This window comes from Charadrius vociferus, unplaced genomic scaffold (genome assembly GCF_000708025.1).
Source record: "Charadrius vociferus isolate BGI_N301 unplaced genomic scaffold, ASM70802v2 scaffold62, whole genome shotgun sequence".
Classification (NCBI taxonomy): domain Eukaryota; kingdom Metazoa; phylum Chordata; class Aves; order Charadriiformes; family Charadriidae; genus Charadrius; species Charadrius vociferus.
Genome location: NW_009647419.1, coordinates 5788699 through 5802336, shown reverse-complemented (window position 1 = coordinate 5802336; position 13638 = coordinate 5788699). Strand labels below are relative to the sequence as shown.

The 13638-nt window shown below is 43.1% G+C and overlaps 1 protein-coding gene across 1 annotated transcript in view; it reads right to left on the bottom strand.

The window, feature by feature from the left end:
• Nucleotides 1–13638, bottom strand: part of DAAM2 (dishevelled associated activator of morphogenesis 2) — a 184799-nt gene that overhangs the window by 37153 nt on the left and 134008 nt on the right. The window contains exons 10-15 of the mRNA XM_009880466.1: nucleotides 13543–13630; nucleotides 11882–12020; nucleotides 10358–10416; nucleotides 9766–9950; nucleotides 8679–8996; nucleotides 571–678 (exon numbers count right to left, since the gene is read on the bottom strand). Coding sequence (XP_009878768.1) covers nucleotides 571–678; nucleotides 8679–8996; nucleotides 9766–9950; nucleotides 10358–10416; nucleotides 11882–12020; nucleotides 13543–13630 — 897 coding nt within the window. The remainder of the gene's footprint in view (nucleotides 1–570; nucleotides 679–8678; nucleotides 8997–9765; nucleotides 9951–10357; nucleotides 10417–11881; nucleotides 12021–13542; nucleotides 13631–13638) is intronic.

The window sequence follows — 13638 nt, the reverse complement described above, 5'->3', positions numbered from 1 at the left end:
AGACAAACAGATTGAAGGTGACTTGCTTTCCAAGAAAAAGAGGAGGGAAAAAGACATTCTAATAAATGGCTGCTTTTAAAATATGCTGTTTGTGTTATAATCTATAATTCAGACAGTTTCTGTCACCTAGCCAGTTGGGTCAGTTGGCTGTTTAAGAAAAAATAGACAGAGCAAAAGACAGCTAATTCAGTCACCTTGCTCAGTACTCAGACAACTACAGACCTTTTCTCTGGATAAATGCAAGAAATAGAAAGATGGGTATCAAGCATGAATGTAAAGCTCAGGAGCTTTCAGGAGCCACTGGCCACTGAGATCAAATAGAACATTACCTGCTGGGAGCTGTTGTCGCTGAGAGCTGCCCATTAGTATGAAGTATGTTGACAACAGAAGGTTATACTCTGCCCTATATGTTGTTGCCCACTTCTTTTGGTCTTGTGATTTTTTGAACACTGGCAGAACAGCAAAGGATGCAGCCTGACTGCAGGTGGGCAAGGGCCCAGATCACTATCACGTGTTCTTTCCTCCTCCAGAAATTCAAGGAAGACAAGGTGTGGAAGAGTTCACCCCTACCTGGTGTCTCTGATACGCTGAGAACATCTTTTCAAAATCTTCTAGATCCAGCACCTTGAATGCCTTTAAATCATCAATCTCATTCCAGATTGTGCCATGGATCCTCTCCTGAAAGAAAAGTTCATATTTTAATGAGATAGCAAAAGCTTTTAGCTAAAAACATTCAATCCCGTTTGGACAGATCATTCTCTCCTGCTCACTGGCTGTATTCCTATGTACTACTGTTGTAATTTTAGAGGGCACACTTTGTTCAAGAGTCAAAGGAGAAAAAAAAATACTGGTGTATGATTTTTTTTTGTTTGTTTGTTTTTAAACATACTGAGTATTTTGTATTTTTCATCAGAGCAACCCTCTGATGAAAGGGCACATTCCAAGGCTAGCCGACTGCATCTCAAGCAGTATCTATGATCCCACAGTACATTTCCTTTCAAGAGTGGCCATCTCTCTAACACAACGATTGTGGTCATGCTGAAAGAAGTGTCACCATCATGAGGAAAAAGCTTAGGAAGGGCACTGATGCATGACAAGCCCCAGACACATCTTCCTTTCTGCAAATTTTGCCAGGTTCTGTTGTAAACCCCAAAGGGTGTGTGGTTTTCATTTTGCCTGCCTGTGAAAGTATTTTAAGATTTTATTTTATTTTACTTTTGAGGCTCTGAGTCTTTGAAGTCTAATTGGTTTCCACTGTCTACGTGAGTTCTTTGTTGACTCAGACACAAACTATACGCGGATCTCTGAAAGAGCATCATCCGCGCTAACTAGAAATTTTCACAACCCATGTGATACATTACCCTGAACGCCAGGGATCCTAGCCGGCTGGCAGGTGATTAGCATGGAGGGAGACAGGCACAGACTCCTTCTCCAACTTTGCTGTCCACCAACCCTGGACCAAATAAGCTCTCGTAGTACATGAATCAGCTAATCATCAGTCATCCTAAACTAGGAGAAGGCCTTAGGGTCTCCTGCTGACTTTTTCAGGACAGATGTCCTTGCTGGCAAAGAGGACACAGAGACTGAACTACCTTCTTCCTACTGACTGTTAAGGTGCCTGTTGTGTGGGACCAGCTTTGGGCAATTACCCATCCAGAAAACTTGCTCTTCACACCTGACAACACTGTCTTTCAGTTCATTTAGTTAATGAAGTATACATTTATTGTACTTTATTAACTGGGAAAATAAGGAAGGTGTTGATTAAAAGAAAAAGGAAACTGACAGAAGAGATCGTAAAGAGACCTAAGCAAACCCCAGGAGATGAAAGGCCAGCAGAACACTGATGCAGAGAAAGCCAGGCACAGCAAGCAAAAGCAATGAAACCCTCACACAGGCTACAGCTCTAAAGTACCTGACTTGTACCTACACAGCAAAGTGCATTAACACTTCATTATCAGAACTAATTAGGAACAGGCTCTACTTCCCATTCACAGTCATCAAAGGAATGAGGGAAATGTGCTAAGCCACAAGGCTCAAGGAGCAAGGAAAAACACCTGATGGGAGGATGAAATGAAGAGGAAATAAAAGTGTGAAGTGTTCTGGAGGAAATTCCTGGCAGGGCAGACACTGTGGAGGAAAACCAACACCCTCTCTCCAGAGGCAGCCTGTGAGTGCCAGAGGGCAAGGAGGGCTGTCTGCAGTGCTATTTACAGTGAGAGCATATACTAGATGGGAGCAGCGCCCATCCCTGAACAGGCTCACCAATATCATTGTAGCATTCCTTGCAATCACTGTGGCTCTTCTTTCCACAGTAGGAAAAACGTCATGATCCTGTGACTGTAACATGACAAACGAGTTTGGGAGGCTCCTCTCAGCCACAGGAACAGGAGACAAAGTTAGTTTTTGTTTTATCCTAACCCTGGACTCTATTGCCAATCTTAGCCAGAAGCATCCAGGCAGAGTGTTCATTCCCATTCAATTTCCAGGCTGGCTTTATAAACCCTGAGTTATAAATCCCAAGGGATGTATTTGAACAGCAGAACAGTTCCTCACTGTTTCAGATTGTCCCATCAAACACTGAAATGGAAGAATATATCTTGACAGGAGCCAGTGGACGTGACTTCAGGAGCAGTCTTTAGAGCTATCATTGGGATAGAGCCCTGAGGATGCCAAAAAGCTATATGCTGTGTTTGGCAGAAGGCTGGATGTGACTCAAGAGACAGCTGCTCGTGACAGTCTTGCCCATCTTCCAGTCCAGGTGACAAAACTCTCACAGGAGTGAAGTTTCCCCACAAATGGCAAGAACAGTAAAAACGTGCTTCAGAATAGGCTGGTCCAAATGAATTGCAGAGGTGCCAGAACAGGCAGTTCTGAGACTCACAAAGGGGCTGCAGAGAGTAGTTCTTGTCCATACTTTCCCAGAAAAACAATCCAAGGAAGTGAAAATTATTTTCATTTCAATTCAGATCCATTTTAAGACCCAGCTTGAATCTAGTCCTGTACAGGATGGTTTATGTGCTACTTGTAGCAGACAGACAAATTCCAAAACAGCCCCCATTGCAACGGTGTGCACAAACAGAACTTTGACCCAAGCAACCCAATTTTAGTGCTTAAAAACCAAAGGGGCTAATCCAGTCAAAGAAAAAAAGAGGCAGGCAGAGGTATAAAAAACCTTTGTTACACAAAGACTTGCAATGGGGCTGTCCCTTCTATTTCTACCCGGAGCGCTGTCCTCGAAAACTTTCATGTTGCTGCCAGATAATTTCCTACACTGAGCTCTTGCTACTCAGTTATGGATTAACTGGCTGATAGTTCCTTGTCATCAGCCAGAGAGACTGAGCATTTTAAGAGAAACAGACTTGCATAATGTGGTTGCTATGATAAATGATTCCCTTAGCACCATAAAAAATATTTATGGTCCCTAAATAAGAATTTAAACATAAAGTACATTCTTTATTTCTTCTTTCCTTTTTTTTTCCTCTCTCCTTAAAAAAAGGAAAAAAAAAAAAGAAAAAAAAAGAAAAAAAAAAGAGGTCATGTCACCTGTAACATGCTTTTCTCTCCATATTCATTTATTTCTTTCTTTCTTCATTCATTCATTCTACAAGTCTTCCAGGATCTGTGGTTCCTCTGATTTGCAAAGTTTTAGGCCCCTTTGAGAAGCAAATTCTGTGAACTACATTTCCCAGCATCCTCTACCAAAATGGTGGTACATACTAGGTAAGGAAATATCTTATTATCAGAACAAGTATTGACAAGGCATCTGCTCCATCAGGTTCAGTTTTTGGTGTGTTGCATTTAACAATTTGCTCGCTCAGCTGCTGCACTTATGTCATTCCGCCTTTGTAATGAAGCCCAGTTTGCCGAGAGACCTACCAAGATTAGACAACGAGAGTGTTTCATGGAGCTACAAATTGTATCAAGCTTGTCCTCTGCTACTCTAATAGATGATTTTATTTACCCTGAAAGATAAATGGTGATACTCTGCAAGCCACAAAAGTCCATCATGCCTCAATAACTTCACAACATGAGTGAAAACTTACAGTACTTTGGGAAAGCGTTTCATTTGTCCTGCAGGTCCAGAGAAACCATAGAAACTAAGAATGTCCTGTGAATACTGGACCAGGCAATCCTGCTTATTAGTAGATTAATATTTGTAAAATATTAACCATCAAGAAGTGAAGCAACTTAAAATTTTAATTAATAGAATCATAGAATGGTTTGGGTTGGAAGGTTCCAACCTCCCTGCTATGTGCAGGGACACCTTTCACTAGACCAGGTTGCTCAAAGCCCCATCCAGCCTGGCCTTGAACACCTCCAGGGATGGGGCATCCACAACCTCTCTGGGCAACCTATTCCAGTGTCTCACAACCCTCACAGTAAAGAATTTCTTCCTGATACCTAATCTAAATCCACCCTCTTTCAGTTTAATACCGTTACCTTTCGTCCTATCACTACACTCCCTGATAAAGAGTCCCTCCCCATCTTTCCTGTAGGCCCCCTTCAGGTACTGGAAGGCTGCTATAAGGTCTCCCTGGAGCCTACTCTTCTCCAGGCTGAACAGCCCCAACTCTCTCAGCTTCTCCTCACAGGAGAGGTGCTCCAGCCCTCGGATCATCTTTGTGGCCCTCCTCTGGAGTCGCTCCAACAGGTCCATGTCCTTCTTGTGTTGGGGGCCCCAGAGCTGGATGCAGTACTCCAGGTGGGGTCTCACAAGAGCGGAGTAGAGTGGAAGAATCACCTCCTTTGACCTACTGGCCACACTGCTTTTGATGCAGCCCAGGATGTGGTTGGCCTTCTGGGCTGCGAGCGCACGTTGTCAGCTCGTGTCCAGCTTTTCATTCACCAGTACCCCAAGTCCTTCTCAGCCAAGCTGCTCTCAATCCTTTCATCCCCCAGCCTGTATTTGTGCTTGAGATTGCCCCAACCCAGATGAAGGACCTTGCACTTGGCTTTGTTGAACTTCATGAGGTTTGCACCTCTCAAGCCTGTCCAGGACCGTCTGGATGGCATCCCTTCCCTCCAGCATGTTGATCTCACCACACAGCTTGGTATCGTTGGCAAACTTGCTGAGGGTGCACTCAACCCCACTGTCCACGTCGCCAACAAAGATCTTAAAACAGCAGCAGTCCTATTACCAACGCCTGAGGGACGCCACTTGAACATTGAGCTGTTGACCGCAACTCTTTGAGTGTGACTATGCAGCCAATTCCTAATCCAACAAGTGGATTCATAATTCCATTATGAATCTGAATAAGGGATATGAACAGAGTGCATTTTTCAGATTTCTCTCTTGATATCAGATACTTTCCTCAGTGCAAGAAAAACCCACTTTGAGCAAATTGTATTTCTGGCATGTTTGTTAATTGAGACAGCTGTTTCATCTCACTGTAGGACTAGGCACCACCAAGGCTATTATGAGTAGCTTCACACTGAGATTTTGTAGAAATCTTTCCATTAATTTTGAATCTCTGGCAGCAGTCCTGCATCATTGTTTGCCATGATCCTCAGACTGCTTTTAGGAAGAAAGTTCCCGAAATCAGAATCATCAATAACACTACAGAAACATTTAAAAAAAAAAAAAAAAAATCAGTGTCAAAATGAACATTTTCTGTTTATGTGATTTTTTTTGGGGGGGGGTGGGGGTGTTGGGGTTTTGTTGTGTTTTGGTTTGTTTTTTTTTTAAACCATATGTGCTATGTAGAACAAATACCTTTCTTCTGAGACAATTTCACCCGGGTCTATTTTAGGGCTGGCTAAAGAAAGCCCCTTTCAGATCATTGACTAGAGTAATTACCAGCCTGACTCTTAATCGGAAGCTGCTTCTCCAGCCATGAGATACCAAGCAGCGCAGCTTGATTTACTCTAATGACTTCAAATCAATATGTTTATATTTATTACAGAGGTAATTACATTAATCCATACTTCCAGTGTGCCCGAAACCAGTCCATCATTTGGATTAACCATAAATATCTGGTCCCTGTTTGACCTTGGGTATTGTGTAAAATTCAGAGTGGGAGAGCAAACGCCACTTGCTGTCCAGAAACAAAGGAAGGAATCTTTCCAGGACATTACAGTGGTTACACTGCAATATCTTTTTCTTAAAAAACAGAGAACCTTGGCATCAGCACTACTGTAGTGCTGCATGAATGGAATTTGCAGACAATGCTACAGTGCTGTATGAATGGAGCTGTGGTGTGGAAGTGTTTCTCCAGAACTCAGCCCATCCATGCATCTAAATGGCTTTGCCACTGATTGTCAGCTCACATCAAAGCTAGTACAAAAACTTTAATTCTCAAAGGAAATTAGCAGGTTGTTGGAGTTTCCTTGTTAGAAGCACGAATACTTTCCAGTCAAACCTTTTTTCGTGGTGCCCCTGGGAACTGTGGACAATCTGTTACTGTCAACTGCTAAGTTTTAATATATTTGATCATTCTCCTAACACCCAACAGCTCAGTCCTTTACTTCCAAAGACAATATCAGCATTGGGAAAAAAGGTGTTGTGAATTGTTCTGAAGAACAGCCTTGATTCTGCTACTGAGAAAGTGTATCGCAGACAAATCCCTCTCGGCCAGCCCTGTCGACACTCCTTGCAGGGTCTGTTGGCTTTCTCTCATTCCCTCGAGGCAGGCTGCATGGACAGAAAGGAGTTGGCTCTCATGTGGGCTGCCTCAGTCCTGGCATCATCTTCACACTTAAGAAAGCTTAGGGGAGAGACTCTGTACTAACTACTTTGAGAAGGATGGACTAAACAGTATGCAGAGACACCCAACAGCCACATAACATATTTGACCTGGCTGCAGCCCTAAGTTTGTGTACAGCTCTGTTTCCAACACTGTGTCACCACACCTCGCTGTGTTGCGTGCTGCAGACATGCCGGTGCTCTTTGCTAACTAGACCAGTCTTTTAAAAAAGAAAAACACACATGTGGTGTCAGCTGTGTTTTTCCTCAAAATGTTTTTGTGGGGAAAACTTGTATTCATGTGAACTGGAAGTTAAACACTACCACAAACCACAATAATACTATGCACACTTCCAGGCCTTAGTTCCCCATGCTCAAAAACTTGAGATATGCTGCTCCCAGCCAGTACGCTTGTTGTGAGTCTTCATTCATTCATGTATGGCTACTTTGGCAGTTCAGGAGAACACCACAGAAGTGCTGCAATGGTAGCAAAAGGCAAGATGAGGCCATCCACCCTACCTATGACTTTGCATTCAGAGGATTCATATCCATATGAACGGAAAGAAAGTGCCCGGTACTGAAGCAGGGAATCTAGAATAACTGATGAAGACAGCCAAAACCTATTGCCTCCTCCAGCAGTCAGTGGAATTACATAATTCCATAACAAAGTGCATCCCAAATAACAAGGCAAGCCATGTGTGGCTGCACCACAACCTCTGCAGTTTTGCAGAGACTTTACTAAGTTAAAACACTAACACTGGCAAACACCCCAAAATGAGGCCCCCACCCTCTCATGTCCCCTTTTCCAACTATTCTGCCTTCCTCAAAATAGCATCTTTTACCCACCTCACCACCCAGGTCTTCAATTTTATTAGCACAGCTGCCTTCACTCCTAACCAGAGGGCAGGATAAGCCTACAGTCACTGTACACTAAACAGAAACACCTGTGACTCTCTCTTTTTCATATACATTCATATATATATACATATATTAGTTATTATTTCTTTTCTTCAGAGCACTAAGTCCCATGTTCTGCAAAGGAAAATAAACCCCTGTCCTTACATTCTCTCCCACACCCCCCACGTGGCCTTGACAGACAAGCACAGACGGTGCAGCAAATATTTCACTTCACTTTATTTTAAAGAAAAGGAGAGAGGGGGAGAGAGAATTCTTGTGGCATTCCAGAGGTCCCTGGACACTCATTCCAAATGCCAGAGTTGGGCCCTGGGTGAGTTTCAGTCTAAAAGAGAACCTGGGTTTCTAGGCAGCCATCCAAACTCAACACAGACACTTTTTTTCTTTCTAAATCAGTTTAAAAAAATTAAGACCTGAAGAGAAGGGGAGATGGAAAATAAAAAGAAGACAGAGAAGGAAGAGAGAGAAGTGGAGGGGAAGGAGAGGCAACCAACGTAGCAGAAAATGAGTGCAACAGGAAGAATACAAGTCCTCTGGTTTTATTGCCAATTTGGAGTTTTATCGCCAAGAGACAGAGGTGTAACCATGCAAGGAGAAGGGCAGCTTCCCTCATGGCCATGAACAAATGGTGAGGAGAATCAGGCCACCTTTCCCTCCTTGGTGACAGCTCCTGCCAGGCTGGAGGAGACTGGTTTTGAAGCTGATTCTCACCACGTTTTGCCCACATTGGCTCTGGCCATCCTTTTCCCTGACGTGCAAGTGAGGGCAGCTCTGGCACACCAGTCCCGGAGATGTCCAACTCTGGTTTAGGTATTCAGTCCCACTACAGCTTCGCCTAACCAATAGCATGCCCAGATCTACTGTAGCTCATCTAACCAGTACCTTGGTCGTCACAGGAGATATGCTGCACTGCTGGAGAACTGGGGAGACTGCCTCAAGACAGTAACTGACTCCTACTGACCTCAGCCCAAGGAAAGCCACGTTATCACTCGCTTCTGTCACCTTGCACTTCATGGCCTTAATCAACACCGATTTATATTTAGAAAGTAAATTAATTGCTGAGAGTGCTGCAATTTCTTACCTCACTCAACTTAGCCCAGTTGAACGATTTCAGTGGATGTGAAGGCTGCGGGATAGATTTCTTCTTCAGGCTGGTGCCACTGCTGCTGAAGGTGGTTGTTGAAGGGAGTGGCATCCCCATGCTGAAGAAAGGTGGTGCTCCTGGTGGGGGAGGAGGTCCTCCTGGAGGAGGTGGTGGAGCAGGAGGAGGGGGACAGCTGGAGAAAGGCAGAGGAGGTGGCAGCGGTGGCACATTCTCAGACATGTGAGAAGAGGACAAAGCTAATGGGCCACCTGGAGGCGGGGGTGGTGGGGGTGGGAAGGAAATGTTGCCCCCTTGCTGGAAAATAAAAAACGCACAGAAAAAGAAAGCAAACAGTTTAAAAGGCACAATAACTTCATGTTGCCAGCTGATGTGATTTTATTACAAGTCTCAAAATATTTGATGTTTTCTTTAAAGCCTTCTGCACTCAAAGCCATGCAATAAAGGGAGGAATCTCAGCTTTCATTTAAGAGAAAGTTTCAAGCCCTTGAAGTTGTGGAGAAGAGCTTGAAAAAAGGAACCATAAATGGTTCAGAAAAACAGAAAGCTAGTAAAAGAAGCCAAAATGTATTATTTTCTCCTTATGTATGAAAAAAGAGAAAAGTTCAATCTCATGAACTTTTGAACTCCTGGATTTTAAACCTTAGGGTTTGAAATACTGAATACCTGTCATTAGGCCCCACTAATGTAAAGTGGGAGAGAGGAGGAGGGAATGAATCTGCTTGCTGCAGTGTCTAACTTCTTAGGGCCGTGTCCTGGTGAGTTGAGGCTCAGGACAAAAGAAGCGCCAAGCAGGAGGGAGCTACTGCAAACGTCACTTCTGCAGAGGAAAGTGCCTGAAGAGAAGGAATGGATCAGCCCATGCATTATCCATTCTGTACCACCAGCTCGGGGATTTCGGTCTCAACTAAAAGCTGAGCAGCTTCTAAGTATTCATGTTCGTAGCTGGCTAGACAGACTCTCTCTGTACTGACCATAGAAAGTGTTTCACTCATAATGTGCTTTTGTTCATCATTCACTAGTTAGCAGGCTTTAAACAAGGATGGGAAGAGTCCCAGTCTCATACCGAGAACTCATTAAGTTGAGCCACCAGGTCGTTCATCTGGTCCCGGGTCTGGCGCAGCTCCAAGGATTCCTTCTGCAGCTTGTCCTTCATTTTGTTCAGTGTCTTCATCATTTCATCTTTCTCCTGGGTCTTTGTCTCACATTCCCGCTCCTTCTTCTCTAGCCTGCTCATCAGCTCGGCATGATCTAGGGGGAACAGGCAAGTTGGGCTGATGCAATAAAGCTCATGAGCAGTCCCCAAAGAGATGCAGGTTACGGTGAAATAAAGCCGACAAATCTGTCAGTTCAACTAGGGTTGTATAATGAGAGTAGGAAGAAGAAAACAGAGTCTGACTGTCTTGACAGTGATCTTCAGTGATCAAGACAGCAATGCCCAAGTTTCACTTAGAAATCACTTCATGTGAGGACTGAGGGAAGACCCATCCTATGAAACACATAAACTGATCACCACGAGACAAAATGTACTGGAGGGAACAAAAAGCAGGTTTTGTCCATGAAAGGAAATGTTGTGCCCAGCTCTGCTGACCACTGCTCTGTGTCCGGGTCAGTCTTGCCTCCTCTTTTGTCTCCCCAAGCACAGAGGACGCACTCACCTTTCCGAAACTTCTCTGCCTGGTCCCTCCACTGCTTGACTTCATTTTCATTCACCAGCCTGAAAGATGAAATCAGATTATTTAAACTTTTTCCGAGCTACCCAAGCTGAAATGCAAGTGGCCATTCTGTGTAGTGATCAGAAAAAGGCAACCTGGTGAATGTATACATTTATACAGGATCATACCAGTGGCCAGTCTGGTTCCAGATCCTGATCCTTACTGTAGCTAACAGCTAATATGAATGTGATGGCTTGTTGCTCAAAGTCCTGAAAAAGGACAAGGGAATGCCTGGGGAAAAAAATCCTGATATGTTCCTGTCTTCAGGTAATGCCTGCAAAGTGCCAAGTCTACTTATTTTGAAAGAGAAAAGTCGTCACTAAAATAATCAGAGCTGCTGTGGGTTGCAAATTACCCCAGCCTTAATACGAGACCAGATTTCCATCATTTTTTAAACTTTCTGTGTTTCTATTTTTTTCTTTCTTATGAGGAGGGAGGATGCTTATCTGTTGGGTAATATATCAGTAACAAGGCAATGCTCATATCTCATACTGGCAAAGCTATTTCCTATTACTGACAGAAAATATGCAGGGCATGCTGGGGATTGATTAGATATGCAGAATGAGGAGTAGCTATGAAAGTAGAAAGGGAAGATCAGGCATGAGTTCTACAATGAAGTCTGATATTCAGACAGACAGAAGGAGATCAACACTAGTATGTTTTTTCGATGATGAGAAAACAGTTTTGATTTTGGCTCATGCCTGTAACAGGAGGGACTGTAAGATTTTTAGTACAGGAGAATTTGGTTTCATACGAGGCTTATGTTCTATAAAATGCTCTTTTCAGTGGATAATTCAGAAGGGTAATGGACCATGAATTACCTGCAGAGGCAGATGGATGGAATGAAGAGTCCAAAAGTTTGGCTAAAAAAGGACTGAGAACAGGGAAGTTGAGATGAGAGCCAGCTCATGTAGCTAGACTTCTCAAATGATGCGTCCTATGGGAAAAAATAATGGTAGTGCCCTCAGCCAAGTCTGTGGGTGAGAGCATGCAGATATTTTATGAAGAGGTATAAGGTTTTGTGTGCTAGGTGGGGGCTGCTTTCCACTATTTGAAATCTTTCGAAACTATGTGCTCATTAGTGAGGAATGAGATCTAAGTAAAGATCATCACAATTATGTTGGGGGGGGAGGGGGGAGGAATATCAATGAAAGCTTTCACCAACATTCTGAATGAAAAAAGGCACATGAGGAAGCCTTGTTATAGTATCATCGGTATTTTTCTGCTCTTTTAACCAGCTTAATATTTAATAGAAATTAGAAGCCAAAGGCAAGGACTTTGCTAGAAAATACTGTCTGGTGAAAATGTCATTAGAAGGAAACTATTTAGAAGACTAACCAGACAACGAGAAGCTGTAAGTTAAAAAAAGAAAGTCCTCAGGTATGATATTTTATTTCCTAAGCACCTGCATACTTATGATATACTTATACTTGCATAATACCAATAAACAATAATAATGCTACTTACATTTTAATGATATTTTTGACATTGAAGTTTTCCAATGGAGCTATATCCGGATCATCTCCTCGTTCATCCTGAAGAACAATTTGTTGGAGTATTCTGTCCAACAGCTGCCACTGCTGGAAGGTTCCTCCATTCCTCTTATCTGAATGGAAAAAGACCAACCCAATAAGAACTTCCATTTCTATGCCAAAGTGCACAGACCTGCCAAAAAACTGGCATTCCTTCCTTTCCACCCTCCATCTCAATCCTGTATGTAGTAAATTATAGAACACAAAGTCTAACCTTGAAGTGTTGCTAGCAGATTATTTACAAACACCCAGCATATTGGAACAGCACATAACAGGCATGGGCAACTCTAGGCCTGATATGCACATTCAGGCTGTGCAACCCTTTTGGCAGATTAGCTCTAACTTGCACTTCAAACACCTACAGAAGTGATTCCTTTGTGAGAGCTGTTACTCAATATTTTCTGGGGGTTGATGTTGGGATTTCTTTTGGCACCTAGGTAACATCATGACCAGGCACTGTAAAAAACAATCAGACGTTCTACCTGCATGCTCAGTTCTCTGCAGGTCAGTGAAACTCAACTGGCATGAAAAATTCATACAAACATGACCAAAAAGTGAGGAGAGAAAGAACAGAAATTGAACCAAAGGGGCTGATCCCATGGATATCAAACAGAAGAGCCAGAGCAACATAAAGTTCATCTCAGCTCCCTGAGTTACATAACCTAGACTTTTAGATTCTTTAAAACTTCTCCAGTACAATCCTGTCCTGGCCTAGCAGGATTTAGTCCTTCTGCCACCAAAAATCAAGGTCAATACCTGAAGCTCAAGTACTGCCTTAAAGAGTAGTATCAAGGAGACCACTGGGACAAACAACTGCTTGAATTTGTGCACAGCAGTACTTCAATCTAATGCCTGCCTGAAAACATACCACATTACTTTCTGAACAAGCACACCACAGTACATCTCCCTCATGGTCCCTTTTCAGTTTGGCTGCTCAAGTATGGTTGAAAGTAATGAAGACCAGCACCTGATACCTAACAGAATCAAGGCAGGCAGTTATTTAGGGATCTTGCTATGCCTTTGCTCAGTTGCTACACTCTGGAAGCATAACTGAATTATTTTGTTACAGTTAACAAGAAGATTCCTATCACTTCTCTTGAAAACAAATGCCAATGTTGTTTTTCAGATGGAGTTCAGGAGCTCTCCACTGATGCATTGCTATGAGATAGCAGCCTGAACACTTACTGTGGAATTTCCCAGTGACAGAACAGCTTTCTGTACTGCATTGTTTCAGCAGAAAAATTCCTCAGTGCATTTTGTTAATATTTGAAATGGTATCTATTTCGGGGAATTCCCTGATCTAGAGCACAAGGGCTCTTTCTTTTTTAAAACTTCTAATTTAAAATCCTTAAAAGCTCTGTCAGTGACTAACTGGAATGTCTCAGCTACTCACAAGTGCAGAGAGGTCAAGCTGCTGCTTTAAGTATTGCGACAAGCATCTGCTGGATGAAGTCAGCATAAGATACCAAGTGCTTTAGCCACTGCCAAGTTCTGAATGGAAGACAAGGGCAGTGTTTGTCTGTGACACTGTACCTATATCAAAGCTTCACCCAGTTCTTCAATACCCCTGGCTCTGGGAAACTGTGATGTACTCACATGGCATCTGCAAGCAGTGCTGGAGGATGGATAACAAATAAGGATAGGCATCTGTGTGCTTCAATCTCTTCTTGATCAACTCAAACATCTGAGAGG